At 43.8% G+C, this 15,662-nt stretch overlaps 1 protein-coding gene across 3 annotated transcripts in view; it reads left to right on the top strand.

Moving 5' to 3' along the window:
* Positions 1-516: 516 nt before the first annotated feature.
* NOTCH2 (notch receptor 2) overlaps positions 517-15,662 on the top strand; it is a 132,753-nt gene continuing 117,607 nt past the window's right edge. For all 3 annotated transcript variants that reach the window (XR_012640536.1, XM_074960858.1, XM_074960859.1), the window contains exon 1: positions 517-627. Coding sequence is in view for 2 of the 3 variants with exons in the window: in XM_074960858.1 (XP_074816959.1) it covers positions 552-627 (76 nt within the window). In the remaining variant the exon portion in view is untranslated. The remainder of the gene's footprint in view (positions 628-15,662) is intronic.

Consider the following 15,662-nt stretch of genomic DNA (forward strand, 5'->3'; position numbering starts at 1 on the left):
CTGGCTCCCCCAATAGGGCTCCCTGTCTTAGGGGGAGGGCTGTCTAGTCGTCGTCCCCCGCTCCCCCACAGGGCTCCGTGGCTGGAGGGGTGGGGCGCCTGGTCCCCCCGCTCCCCTACAGGGCTCCGTGGCGGGTCGCCTGGTCCCCCCGCTCCCCCCCAGGGCTCCGTGGCTGAAGGAGGGGGGTCGCCTGGTCCCCCCGCTCCCCCCCCCCCAGGGCTCCGTGGCTGGAGGCGGGGGGTTGCCGGTCCCCCCGCTCCCCCACAGGGCTCCGTGGCTGGAGGGGGCGTCTAGTTCCCCACACAGGGCGCCCTGCCGGGTACCCACGGGTCTGCGGCTCCCGGCCCGGAGCCCCCTAGCGGCCGCTCTCGGCGGGCTGCGCCGCGATCCCCGCCGACGGAGCCGCCCGACCGCGCAGGAAGCGGGGGAGGGCTGATCGCCAGTCTCGGCGAAGCCGAGTTCCTCCGCACGGCGCCGCCGGAAGATCCCTCCGCGCGGCCCCGAGCCGCCGCTTCGCTGCCGGGTGGGCTCCGGCGCGGGCTCGGGGGGCGATGCGGGAGCCGGGCCCGGCGCTCGGGGCGCTCCTGATGCTGCTGCTGTTGTTGAGCCGCGGGGAGCCGGCGGCGGGTAAGTGCTGGGCGGGGGCTGCCTCCGCTAGGGGGCGCGCTGAGGGGACGGGGCGGCTGCCCTGCCCGGGGACGGGGGTCTCTGGTGGTGGGGCTGAGCCTGTCCCGTGCCGGGCTCCGCGGCGCGGGCGTCTCTCTGCCCTGCCCTCGTGTCCTGGGGTCCCTTCAGTGTGGGGGTCTCCCCAGTGGACTGTTCCTGCTCCAGTGTCTGGGGTTCCCCTCGGTGCGGGGTCTCTGCCCTTCCCCAGTGTCCTGGGGTCCTCTCAGTGTGGGGGGTCAGCCCCATTGCCTTTGGGTCCCTTTGGTGCAGGGGTCTCTGGGGACTATCGCCGCCCGGTGTTTTGTAGTCCCCCTGCTATGGGACGGTCTTTATGGGGGGCTCAATCTTGTCCCATTGTTTTGGGGTCTCTTTGGTTTGGGGGTCTCTGGGGAGCTCACTTCTTCCCCATCATCCTAAGCCCCCTGCTTTGTGTCCTTGGAATCTGACCTCTTCTCCCTGCCCCAGGGGTTGCTGCCAGGCCTGGAAACTGTGTGATGGGGGCTTCACCAACATCCCTGAAACTCCCCAGGCTAGTCCCCGCATGCTGCCTGCGGGGATGGTCACGGAAAGAGGAGAGCACCCACTGCCTCTGCCAGCCCCTCAGACTGGGGGCAGGGGGAAAGACGGCCAGCCTGCCTCAATACAAATAGGGATGTGTTAATGAAACTCTAAAAATCAATAGGGGCAGCTTTGTGTCGGGATGCTAGGCTGAGTCCCTGTAGTGTTTACTTAGCAAACACAACTGCTTAATGCCAGTGCATGAGAGCCAGGCAGCATATCTGACCAAAAACTAAAGTGGAAAAACTCTAGTCTCTTATTTTGGCTAGGGAAGCGCAGAGTAAATAATGAAAGCTCCATTAGAACAATTTAATCCATTGTTAATTTAAGGTGTTCATGGTAGCAACACAGGGAATTAAAATAATCGTTTTGACTTTAAGGTGCTCCTTGAAGAAGAGCAGAGTACCACTTGAGGGCCAAAGATAACCAGTTCTGGCGGGGTTTGTCCTGGGAAGTGCTGAGCACCCTCAGTTCTCATTTACTTTAGTGTGTTTAGCATGTTGTAGTTGTGATGCTATTGGTGGTGTAAGCAGGATGAATCACTACCACCTGCTTACAGCATGAGACAACCTTGTCTGTGCCCAATGGGAAAAATTCTCTCAAATCTGCCAGCCACTGGGAGGACAAATGCTCCAGGCTCCATGAATCCCACTCTTTCGCTCTAGTGGCTGGTAATTAGCGTGCCCCACCTTGATACGCTCAAGTGCCCAGTTCCTTATCTTCCGGATACCCACACAATGTACACTATTCCACTGCCTCTATGGAAGCAGTGCCCCCCAGTTCACTAGCTTCACCTCAGTTCAACACTTCCTTTAGTGCAAGGCAAGTCATGTCTATAATAAATCCAGATAGAAGTTTATTTAACAACACTAAGATAAAGATCCAAAATAGATATAATTAAAAGGATTGGAAACACAAGATTTACATGAAATGCAAATCTCGAGCCTATAATTTTTAACAAGTTCTGTTCCCATCTAATAAGGTATTTCTTCCCAGTGTTCAGTCCTTACAGCACTTGTCCAATCTAGAGAGCTGGGATCTACTTTTCATGAAACACTCACGCTGGCAGAGTGTTGCCTCTGTAATGGATAATGTCTTGTGCCTTTTCTTTGTCTCTGATACGGTTCCAGACTTTTGTCCCTGTTCAGAATCAGAGTGTTTCATTAACTTCAGCTGAGCCCTGAGGATCCCTTATTTAGTCTCTTCTTGGGGTTCTTTTTCCTTTGTAAATGCTCAAGTCTGCATTTGGTCCAGCCTGTAAATACAGGACTGTGTTAGATCAGGTTGAAAGTTGTTGACTGCTCTCACTTTTGATTGAGTTAGTTCTGAGACCCACCTCTCCTCAAGTGACATGCTTCACCTCATACAGTTTTGGAACAGAATTGTTCACATTTTACATCTCTCTTAAAATATTTCCCATACAATGCGCAATAACTATGACAATCAGCTAGTTCTTAGTTTTTGGCAGAGACCATGCACAACCCCCTACGATGAATTATCGAGAAGATGGTTAGACACAGGTGTAATATACCTGCCTGGGCATGTCTATGTCACAATAAGGTTGAACCTAAAGTATTTAAGAGCATAGCTTGGTGTACAATACTGTGAATGTTGAACTGGTTAAAGGAAACTCCTGAGTAACAAGACTAGTAATTTCATTTCAGTAAGTGTCTTAAACACATAATGAATAAATAATCTGGAAGCCCCTGCTTTTTGAACATATATTGTTTAAAGGAATGATTTAAAGGTTGAGCTTTAGTTTAATTTGGAAACATTGGAAAATCAGTTGAAAATGGTTAGGTTCTCTAAAAATAAGAAAACCTGATAAATTAACAAAATAAAAACAAAACAACTGAAATGCTGTAATTTCCATTGCTTTCTAAAGGAAAAAACTAGAACAAAAAGAACTAGGTTTTGAGAAGCACAGTTTCTTCAGTTATTAAATTGAAGGCCCCTATTGAGACAAAAACAACGAGGAGTCCTTGTGGCACCTTAGAGACTAACAAATTTATTTGGGCATAAGCTTTTGTGGGCTAAAACCCACTTCATCAGATGCATGGAGTGAAAAATATAGTAAGCAGTATAAATATTACAGCACATTGAGACAGTAGCTCTAGCTACTTGGAGACACACAGACTTCTTAAAATTACTTTGACTCTTTTTAACTATGTGTTTAGTAAATATTTAAGGTATAAATAATGTGAACAGGTCTGTAGAGCTGAAGATCACACTTCAAGATCAGGTTTGTTTACCTGCTGTGTCTGCAGGTTTGGCCAATTGCAGCTCCCACTGGCCACGGTTCACCGTCCCAGGCCAATGGGGGCTGCGGGAAGGGCGGCTAGCACATCTCTTGGCCTGCGCTGCTCCCTGCAGCCCCCATTGGCCTGGGTCAGCGAACCGGGGCCAGTGGGAGCTGCAATTGGCCAAACCTGCAGACACAGCAGGTAAACAAACCGGCCTGGCCCTTCAGGGGCTTACTCTGACGGGCCACATGCCAAAGGTTGCCGATACCTGCCTTAGAATCATAGAATCGTAGGACTGAAAGGGACCTTGAGAGATCATTTAGTCCAGTCTCCTGCACTCATGGCAGGACTAAGTATTATCTAGACTATCCCTGGTGAGCGTTTGTCTAACCTGCTCTTAAAAATTTCCAATGATGGAGATTTCCACAACCTCCTTAGGCAATTTATTCCAGTGCTTAACAACTCTGACAGGTCAGTTTTTCCTAATGTCCAACCTAGATCACCCTTGCTGCAATTTAAGACCATTGCTCTTGTCAAGTGGGGTCCTGCAGGGCATAGGTGCTGACTGCCTCTGTTCCTGGGGTGGGGTGTGCTCTATCCCTGCTCTGCCCCAGGCCCTGCCCCCACTCCACCCCTTCCCCCAGTCTCCCACCCCCACCTATCTGTTCCTGCCTCTGCCCATTCCCACCCCGTTCTGCCCCCCGCTTCTTCTTGTCCCTGCTCCTCCCCCTCTGCCCCCAGTGCCTCCTGCATACCGCTGAACAGCTGATCATGGTGGGTGGGAGGTGCTGGGAGGGAGGGGAGGAGCTGATCAGTGCGGTCTGCTGGCAGGCGAGAGGCGCTGTGTGGGAGGGAGAGGCACTGATCCCACGGTTGGAGCACCCACAATTTTTTTCCCCATGGGTGCTCCAGCCCTGGAGCACCCCTGGAGTCGGTGCCTATGCTGCAGGGGTCAGTTCTGAGTCCCGTTCTGTTCAATATCTTCATCAATGATTTTGATAAAGGCATAGAGCGTACACTTATAAAGTTTGAGGACGATACCAAGCGGGGAATGGTTACAAGTGCTTTAGGGGATAGGATTAAAATTCAAGATGATCTGGACAAACTGGAGAAATGGTCTGAAGAAAACAGAATAAAATTCAGTAAGGACAAAGGCAAAGTACTCCACTTAGGAAGGAACAATTAATTGCACTAGTACAAAATGGGAAATGACTGCCTAGGAAGGAGTACTGCGGAAAGGAATCAGAGGGTCATGGTGGATCACAAAGCTAGATATGAGGCAACAGTGTAACACTGTTGCAAAAAAGCAAACATCGTTCTGGGATGTATTAGCAGGAGTGTTGTAAGCAAGACCTTGTTGTACAGATGACTGACAAAAGAAGTGGACGGAAGAAATTAAGACACTGGGGGTGGAAATTGTGCTTGGGGTTTGACCAGTTGTGGCATGGAAAGTGAGAACTTGAGCAATTTTATGCCATGGTGTGGTGAAGAGTGAAGATTTGCATCTTCACTCTTGGGCCCTGAGTAGTCTGATTAATATAAACTACCCACACCTGAGAGGTTTCAGAGTAACAGCCGTGTTAGTCTGTATTCGTAAAAAGAAAAGGAGTACTTGTGGCACCTTAGAGACTAACCAATTTATTTGAGCATAAGCTTTCGTGAGCTACAGCTCACTTCATCGGATGCATACTGTGGAAAGTGTAGAAGATCTTTTTATACACACAAAGCATGAAAAAATACCTCCCCCCACCCCACTCTCCTGCTGGTAATAGCTTATCTAAAGTGATCACTCTCCTTACAATGTGTATGATAATCAAGTTGGGCCATTTCCAGCACAAATGGGGGGAGGGGGGAGAAAACCTGGATTTGTGCTCAAAATGGCCCAACTTGATTGAGGCTGAGGGGAAAAATAACTCTGGCATCATCTGATGTCATCTGACTTTCTAGATTTCTCAGTCAGTTTTAGATCTGGATGTAGTATGCAGACTGAGCTTGCATTATTGGTCGAAGCTCTTCCTAGTGATAGATAAAGGTTAGTTGTTGATGCTGATCTTTCAGTGATACCATTGGTCATAAGATGATATTCACCAATGCTGGGCAAGAAATACTTTTGCCAGCCTATGAAAAATTTCTAGGTACAAATTTTCCCAACTTGGGCTGAAAAGTCAAAATTTCAAAAATGTTCACAAACCGAATATTTGAAATATTTTTTTGGTTCAGGTCACTTTGATGTAAACTGTTTTCTGTGTTTTATTTTTACTATTAAACTTCAAAGTGAAAAGCTATTTTGAACTGAAAAATAATCAGGATTTTTTTGAATATGTCCAAACAAAACGTCTTGACAATTTCAAAATTTAATTTTCAAAAAAATGGAGTAAAAAAATTGTCAAAACTGACCTTTTCCTGCAAATGTTTCGGTTTTGACAAATCAGCTTTTTTGTCAGATTCCCAACCAGCTCTAACATTGACCCACTTGTGGTCCTTGGGAGTGAAGTAATTGGAACTACTGTGAGGAAAGAATGGAGCCACTCAAAAAGTATTTTTGGATGGGTATTTAACTGCCTTGAGGGTTCTTGTGCAAGGAGCCACAAGTTTCTGATGCCAGCCTTTTTGCTTAATGCAGAATGAAATAGATGTTATGATATGGACTACTCAACTCTGTCTTTTCATGCAATGCAGGTGGTGTAGTGACTTGCTTTTCCTGCTTGAATGAGTGGCTGAGCTGAAGCGCAATCTATAAAAGATTGAAGTGATGGTAGGTTCTGGGAGATGGAGGTGATGTCAGGAACATCTGCTCTTTCTAGTGAGAGAATATATCTGATGATTGTTACTGATATTCACAGTTTGGGGGCCTTTTTTGATCAAACAGCTGCAAGTAATAGGCGAACATAGGCATTTTTATTTTTCCTGTGTGGGAGATTGCATCCTTATCTCTTGGATGCAGACCCTGCTACAGTTCTCAACACCTTTGTTACTGCTGGATTGAACTGCTGCAATGCATTCTCCATGGGGCTTCTCTGGAAGACACTTGGAAATTTCTGCTATTGCAGGAGTTAGTGGCCTGCTTACTTAGGAGTGGTGTGCCTAAGTAGTATCCTTGCACTTTTGTAGACTTCATTAGCTATCCATTTATTTCCAGATGCAATTCAAGGTATGATTTAGATTTACAAAACCCTTCATTATTTGAGCCTAGCTACCTTATACCTTTCTCTCATTATGCATCATCTAAGCATTTAATATCCGCTGGAATGCTCTTGCTAACAATCCCAAGACCTGAACTCTTGACATAAGTTTGGAGGGGGTATGGGAAGGCTAAAGAGGTAAGTTATGCTTGGTTTTGGAAGATGGCCTTTGGCTTTTGAGTCTCTTTAGTTGGATAAGGAAGTTCTTGTCAACTTAATCAGTTTTGTAGTTTATTTGTGCTGTCTTTAAATCACTATAAATCAACTGACACTTTTCTTTCATAGACGTTGCATAGGATTGGAACATCCTATTTTCAGAAAAGTGTTCATATTGTGAAAGGGAGCAGTACAGTTGTGTCTTGTGAATGGTCTTGCTGAATTTGCTTTTTAAAAGGTGTTGCACTGTAACCCATGTTGTCATGGTTATATTGATCTTGAGAGGCTGGAATTTGGATGTACATTGTTTATCAAGTTATGAGGCAGTGAAAGGACAACAGTTGAGTTTAGAACACTTGTTTCTTTTGGAATAGGAAATTTTATCTAAAATACCCAGTGGACATAATTTTTAGATGCATGTCACTTCAATCCCTTGTATTTCAAGTTTGTCTTGTTGGCTAGGATTCATGGATCTAAGGAATGTGGGGAGTGATGACCATTAACTTTGAGGCATTGCACACTCCTCCTCAGGGCACGTCACCCAGGCTGGAAAACGGGAGCCTACTTTTCAAAGCATCTATGTTAAAAAGCCCTTTGTAGTTACATAGTCTTAGTTTCTATGAGCTCATTCAAAGGTCATCATGCCAACTAGAGTCAAGTCAACATGAGGGCAGCATCTTGTCAAAGCCCCTCTGAAAGGAACAATGTCCGTGTCATACTTAACACACAGTCCTCTGAGATCTCCAGAAAAAAATCAAACATTCTATTTGGAAAATATTCTATTTCTAGAGCATATGCCCTGTAAGAGTATAAGGATGAAAATGGAGCTTTGTATCTCAATAGTATATTAGCTTCTGCTATTTCTTCCATGCGGGATATCTTAGTCCTATATCTGCGACATCACTGGTAGCTGTTATGGAAATAATGCTGATGACAAGCATCGGATTATGCTTTCTGGAAGGGTAGAAACTCTTATAAATCCTTTTTAACATTAGCACTAAAGAATGACAGACAATTTTAGAGAGAACAACATAAGCATAATTATTTCTATATCAAATGTTTTTCAAAGTTTCCATAGAGACGTCAGTTTCTCTTTAAATCTTTAATTGTATTAACTAAAATGTTAGTTACTGAATGAGGGTACTTTATTAAAGCTTTTCTGTTTTAACCAAATACATTGTGTTGTAACTTTGGTTGTTAAGTTTTTAAATAGTGTTTTGGCTTTGTGTATTAGAAGAACTTCTTTCAGTCTGAAAATTATGGGAATGCAGGAAGCAATGGCTGTAAGGATGATACAGCAATAGGACAGGATCTATTGATAAAGAAACAGTAGTCATATAACTCACTCCCTAGTTCATTGTGTATTCTAACTTTACCTTTATAGTTAATTCTTTATAGATAATAAAGGGTTGCATTCTTAACAAAATAAACCATTCAGGGAACAGTCATCACGATAAAAGCAAATCTTGTCCTGACAGTTCAGTCATGGTATATAAATTATAAAATATCTAAGGATGACTGCATGATGGAATTGGTATCTGGGTATGGAGTTCCTCACCTCTAGGTCCCTAGTTTCAGTCTGGTCCAGGCAGGACATTTGTGAAGTTCTACATCTGATGGTAGGAATGGTGTTTTGTTAGGACACGTGTTTGTTGCTACAGGGGGAAGGGGCTTGGGAGGGGCTCTTTCTGGGGTTTGCCGTTCATACAACTGAGGGAGTGACTGTCTGGGTCCAAATCATATTTCTTCTGATCTGAGTTTCTCATGAGGCATGAGTACTCTGATTACTAATGAAGAATATCTAATTTGAGCTTAATCATTAAAGTGATGCCATGGGCAGTGACTGAACTGTCTGAATTGGGAACAAAAATTCCTTAATTCCAGTTCTGGAATTTGGGCAGCAATCTGCAGTTCTGCACTTGGGAAGGCAAAAAGATAGGTCTTCACCAGCACCTGATTATCCAGGCTCTGACTGAGAGGAAGGCTGAAGAGGGATTATTCAGGACCTAAGGTCTTGAGTCTGAGAGCTTGTGGGACAAGCCTTGGCTTCATTAGATGTAGTCAGAGGTTCATCCCTTAGACTCTTGAATCTATGAGGCCTAACCAGGATTTCTGCCTCTGCAAGTTCTTTTCTTCTCTCAGTATGGTTCTTTTAAAGGTCCTTTAGCAATTTTGCCTTTGATGCACTATAGGCAAAGTCCATAGTGTTGTTGCTCTTTTCCTATGAAGTCAAGAACTTTTCTTTAAGAGGCCAGCTGAAAATTCTAAATTATCTCTCTTCTCTTTAGAAAGTCTGTGGCATCAGCTCTGTACTGTTCCATCCCTCTGGAGTTCTTTCAACATTTCAGTTGGCAAACCTTTATGTAATCTATTTTAGGCTTTTGTAAAATGTCTACTATCATTGGTAACTGTACATTGGAGAAAGGGCAATTTTCTCTCAACTTCCCGTGTTCCTGGGATGCATGATTGTTCTTTTGCTGTTTTCTTCTTCATTCTCCCCAGTTTGTCACCCTGGGAAGCTACTGTTACTGCAAGAATGTTATGACGGGTTCGGTCACAGGGACCCCCTTAAGGCTGTCACCTGATGAGCTGTAATTACCTCTGAGCCTGTTTTCCACTGCCAGCCTGGGACTCCAGAACCCTGTCTTGTTGAGCCAGACACGCTAGTCTGCTGCAACACAGACCCATGTCTGGTCCACGCCCCCAAAGCTACAGACTTTAACCAAAAACTACTCACCGATCTCCAGCATCCAGACACCCAGTTCCCAATGGGATCCAAACCCGAAATAAATCCGTTTTACTCTGTATAAAGCTTATACAGGGTAAACTCATAAATTGTCCACCCTCTATAACACTGATAGAGAGATATGCACAACTGTTTGCTCCCCCAGGTATTAATCACTTACTCTGGGTTTACTAATAAACAAGTAAGTATATTAAGTATAAAAAGTAGGATTTAAGTTGTTTCAAGTAATAACAGACAGAACAAAGTAAGTTACCAAGCAAAATAAAACAAAACACGGAAGTCTAAGCCTAATACATTTAAGAAACTGAATACAGGTAAATCTCACCCTCAGAGACGTTCCAATAAGCTTCTTTCACAGACCAGACTCCTCCTTCGTCTGGGCCCAATCCTTTCCCCTGCTACAGTTCTTGTTAGTTCCAGCTCAGGTGGTAACTAGAGGATTTCTCATGACTGCAGCCCCCTTTGTTCTGTTCCACCCCCTTTTATAGCTTTGGCACAAGGTGGGAATCTTTTGTGTCTCTGGTTCCCCACCCCTCCTTCTAAATGGAAAAGCACCAGGTTTAAGATGGATTTCAGTACCAGGTGACATGGTCACATGTCCTGTGAGACCCCAAGCCTCCATTCTTTCCGGCCTGACTCTCACGAACACAGGAAGGCTTACAAGTAAACAGAGCCATTTACAACCAGTTGTTCTAGTTAATGGGAGCCATCAAGATCCCAAGCCACCATTAATGGCCCACACTTTGCATAATTACAGTAGGACCTCAGAGTAATGCTTCATATTTCTAGTTTTAGATACAAGAATGATACATTGATACAAATAGGATGAACACACTAAGTAGATCAGAAGCTTTGTAATGATACCTTACAAGAGACTTTTTGCATAAAGCATATTCCAGTTACATTATAGTTACACTCATAAGCATATTTCCATAAACATATGGAGTACAACGTCACAAATGCCTTCTTTATCAAAGAGGTAAACCTTGCTTTTTACTTAAACATGGGCAAGGCTGGTCTCTGTCTGATCTCCGCTAATAAGGTGTTCTGCAGCTGTAGTTTTGCTGCTCAACACACTCCAGATGGTAGAAAGTGTTCCTTGCCTCTAATGCAATGAGTACCTCAGAGCAGTGGGAAATCCAGCAGGGTCCAAGGGCTACCCTGAGGAGCACTGTTCCGATTCCTCTGTTCAAGGAAGAATTGATGTTCTCTCATGTTCCTCAAATTTCTTACCGCTCTCTGGTAACATTTCTGTCTTTCCCATGTTCCGTTTGAGCCAGCTACTCTTCACTGACCTTCCTAGTGCTTGGAAAAATTGTGGTGATGGTATGGGCTGCATTGGTGAAGGAAACTCACAGCTGAATGTCATCAGAGTATTTACACTGGACTCATGGTCTTTCAGTACCTTACTGCAAGGGTGTGGATAGGGTGGGCTCAACTTACAGTGGCTGGACAATGATCTGTCCTCAGGGCAAGCCTGCAGGTTTGGAAACTGAATTTCCACTTTCCTTCATGGTGGGGTGTGTCTCTCCTGTTTGCCCCAGGGTGTAGCCATGGGTGGGTCTGGGAAGGTGGCCAGGGGTTGGGGAGAGAAAGGTGGGTAGAGAGAGGACGGGGAAGGGAAGTGCCCCGGGCTGTGTTGCTGTGCCTGTAGCCAGCTGGGAAATGCCTTCCCCACCATAAATCCCTGCCCTGTTGGAGGGTTGGAGACCAAAGCCCCAGCCAGGCTTCACCTCGCACTTTACTGATAAATGGATGCTGCGCCCCTCCCCGCCAATCCCAATGCCTGTGGGTAGGAATTGTCCATCTGTCCTTGTCCCTGAAGTCAGATAGAGGCTCCTTCCTGCCCTGGCTCTGCATCTTCTCTGCCAGTCGCACTGTGGAGCCCCCCTCAGCCCAGCCAGGCTCGTCGACCAAGGGAGAGTCCTGGGATGGGAAGGGAGCCCTGGGGTATGTCTGTGCTGCAGCTGGGAGCATGCTTCTGCTTACCAGCTGAACTAAACGGACACTCACTAGCTATACTTTAACTAGCCACCAAGTACAAACCTACCTGGACTCCCTGGTGCATACTCAGGTGGCTAGCACAAACCACTGCCCATGCCATCCCAGGGCCAGCTATTTTAGCATGCTAGTTCAAGCAAAGCTAGCACAAGTCCATCTATTGCAGTTGGAAGCATGAACATGGTGTCGACATACCCATAAAGTCTGGTTACATTCAAGCTGGGGGTTTGATTCCAAGCTTGCATAGATGTAACTGCACTAGCTTTGCTTGGGCCAGTGCCTAAAAACAGAAGTGTAGCCAAGGCATCATGAGCAGCAGGAGGGGCTAGCTACCCCAAGTATGTACCCAGTGTCTCAAACGGGCATGGACTTATGGTGACCAGTCCCTCCTACCACTTCCGTGGCTGTATTCTGTTTTATTTTTTTCATTGAGCTAGCATGAGTATGCCTCCGACATACCTCAGGCTCGGATTGGGTGGGCCTCGGTGCTAATTCCAGCCCACCTGTAGCTACACCCCTTCCTTATTGATCAGTCTCATGTAATGTTGGTGTGGGTGCGGGAATAGTATTGCCCTTTGTAAGGACATCCAGATGAACTTGCTGAAGCCTGATAGTGATCAAGGGGATGAACAGTGTAGAGGAAACTTCACTGTGAGATATTGCTCCTGATGTCCATGGGCAGTGGTTTCAACATATCTGAGAACAGTTAGTTTCATGGAGTTTTCTCCAGTGTTGTGGAAGCTTATACCTTGGGAGTGTCTTGCATTGCAAGCTTTTTTTTCCATGTACAGAATCTCACCATAGTAGCTTTCTCTAGAAATGAGGACTTAGTGCCCTGCTGAGGATCTTTAGTTTATCCTTCTGTTCAAACCACCTGTAGTGAAGAAAGTTGCTGGGGCTTTACTAATTTCCATGCAAGGATCTGAGTACTTCTCTCGCCTGATTCATGGTTTCCTCTTGGTCTTAGCTAGATAAGCTGTGGATATATCTAAAGGTGTTAAAACCTTACACCCACAGTACCATAAGAAGCCAGGAAGATCAACACAGTGGGAGGAAGTCGCATTCTGCTATGTTAAGTGAGATGAAAAAATTTGAAAATACTGGGCTTGTGGTCTTTTTATTGCTTTAGGGTATAAAAATGCCTGGAACGGCTTTTTAATAAGCATTCTGCTTGTTTTTCCATGGAACTATCAGGAGTATAAAGTCTAATCTTCCTGGTTTTGTTGGAGGATTAGTGGGAGGTCTAGGGGACGTTGTGAGCTCTTAATACCTTATTTGAAGATGTGGAATATTTAACGTTTTGAGTGAATTAATCCTTTTTTAATCACTGAAGTTAAATAAGTCTCTACAGAAGCAAAACAAAGTTTATTCAGTTTGATTTAAAAGGCGTTTCCCTCTTCAAAAACTTTTTATTGTCATTATTAACATACATGAACTTTTCATACAGGTATTAACAAATCTTATTCATAACCAATATCTGCTACCTTTAAAGACTCATTTGCATTTTGGCAACACCTTATCTGTATTTTGCTTATTCAGATTCCCAAAATGGTAACCAGTAATTATAAAATCGACTTCATCCTGATATAAGGCTATCATTTTTTCATTAAAAGGATTTTCTGTACTTTATTTCTCCATGCCACTACTGTTGGAGGAGCTGTCCTTTTCCAAAAGTGAACTTTCTCACCATCTGGCTGCTAGTAATAATTCTGTTTATCGATGGGTCCTTCCCAGAGTCAATACTCTTCTTTGTACTGTAATCTGATAGATTTACCATGGGTTTTGTGGATAGCCTAACTAGTTAGCTTAAATTCTATTTCTGTTTTTTCTCTTAAATTTTAGGGCATTCCCACCCTTTATGCAGAGAGGTCCCCATTCGTTCATATCTTTTTCAGCATTTGACTCCTTTTTTATATATTTTCCTCAGCTTAAATGGAGTGATGTACCATTGGTAAAATATTTTGTATACACAAATAGATAAGGTATTGATCCTTTCTCCAGATATTTTCCCTTTGTTCCAAAGTGATATTTATTTTAGATGCTCTTTCCATTTTTCTGTAGAGGTAGTCTTATCTTCTAGATCAGAGGTTTTCAACCTTTTTTCATTTGCAGACCCCTAAAAATTTTCAAATGGAGGCGTGGACCCCTTTGGAAATCCTAGGCATAGTCTGTGAACAACCAGTGGTCCGTGGACCAAAGGTTGAAAACCACTGTTCTAGATCCATCAGTAATTTTTCCTTGTACCATGTGGAGATAACCAGCATTATGCCTTTTGTGTTATCCCAGGCCGTTTCAGAGGTCTTTTCCCAAAATCAGTGTTTCTATCCTTGCTAATGGTCTCCTGAAACTTGGGCTTCCTAAATAAAATTTCATGTAATGCCTTAGTAACAAATAAGCCCAGACTGGTATAATAATATTCCCCATGAGTTCTTCAGTGGTATTAATATCCATAATTTTATTATAGAATAGCTCTCTGATGGTTGTGTGTACCCTTTTCCCTCCTATTTATTATCTATTGGATTACATAATCCTTGAAATTCTAGATTGTTTCTGATGGCTGTAAGTGGGGACGGCAGGGTCTACCTGTTTATATCAAATTCCTTATCCACAGTTGTCACCATGGGACGTGGATATTTTTCTTTTTGTGTTAGTCTCTATTTCTCAGGTAAAAAATCAATGCACTACATTTATTTTTAAAGTCCTGTTTGATTTCCACCCCATGTTTACTGGGGTCACCATGGTACAAGGCTGATGATAACTTTAATTTAGCTGTTCAATGGTATTTTAGTAAATTTGGTACTGCCAGTCTCTCTTCGAGTGGGTCTATAGAGTTTTCTTGTTTTTTTCTGGGTAACTTATTGGACCATACAAAGCAGCAGTGTGGCCTACTGGGTAGAGCACTGGACTGGGACTTAGAAGGCTGAAGGTCTATTTTTGTCTCTGCCTGCTGGATGACCTTGGGCAGGTGTCTTCTCTCTGTGCCTTAGTTTCCCTATCTATAAATGTAATAATGATACTGATCTCCTTTGTAAAGTGCTTAGAGATCTGCTGATGAAAAACACTAGACAAGAGGGAGATATTTATTATCGTTACTCACGTTCTTTTTGGTATCCATATTGGTTAGAGCCTTAAGTGGGAAATTTCATTATGGCATAATTAATTGTAATGGCTGGTATGTATCCAAGACGTGTATATTTTTCAGATTGAAATAATGTAAGGAAAAATTCATATGCTGATTGCGGATAGGAGAGAGATTAACTATTAAATATTTTGTTTAGATAACAAACTCAAATACATCTTGTAGCTTTCTCATCATAGATTCTTCTATCTGTGTGTGTATGTGTGTATATATAATAATTGTATAGCCTGATATATCCCTTAATTCATTAATTTTTCAGAAAGTAAGCCATAGGTGGCACTAAAATTGGAAACCATTAGTATCACATTGTCTGCATGCAGCACAATTTTATGTTCTGTTTTATTAATTGTTAACCCCTGTTATGCTGCTATTCTGCCATATGTTTTGTGCCAGGAGTTCCATAAAGAAGGAGGATAGCGTTGTCTGGTTCCTGTTTGTAGCTCGAGTTCTTGGGAGTGTACCCTATTAACTTTTGTCCTAGTAGAAGGGGAGTCATATTTATCCATGTCTTCATATTGCCTCCAGAACTCATCCTTGATAGCAAGGTTTCTAGGAAAGGCCACTCTACTTTATCAAAGGACACCTCAGCATCTAAGGTTAAGAGCAGACCTTTATTTGGGTTGTTCCGTTCTGCCTATCATGAATGACTCTTATGACTTGTCGGTTATCACTCAGTTGTATGTTATGGATGAAACCTGTTTGATCAGTGTGTATTAATTGAGGCAGGACTGTTTCTATTCTGGCCAGTCTTTGAAAATATTTTGTACGTTAAGAACCAAAATTGGTTTAAATGAATCATGTGTAGTAGTTTGTCTTTGCAGCTTTGTTGTTATTTCTTATACCATCTTTCATTATAGTGGGAGTTTCCTTACTCTGAGAAATCATTAGCATGGTTGGCTTACCTGTAGTGATATCTAATATCTGTCATCATATAAAACTCTACTGAAAACCACTCTTGTCCTGGGATTTTT

Source organism: Natator depressus, chromosome 8 (assembly GCF_965152275.1).
Source record: "Natator depressus isolate rNatDep1 chromosome 8, rNatDep2.hap1, whole genome shotgun sequence".
NCBI lineage: Eukaryota > Metazoa > Chordata > Testudines > Cheloniidae > Natator > Natator depressus.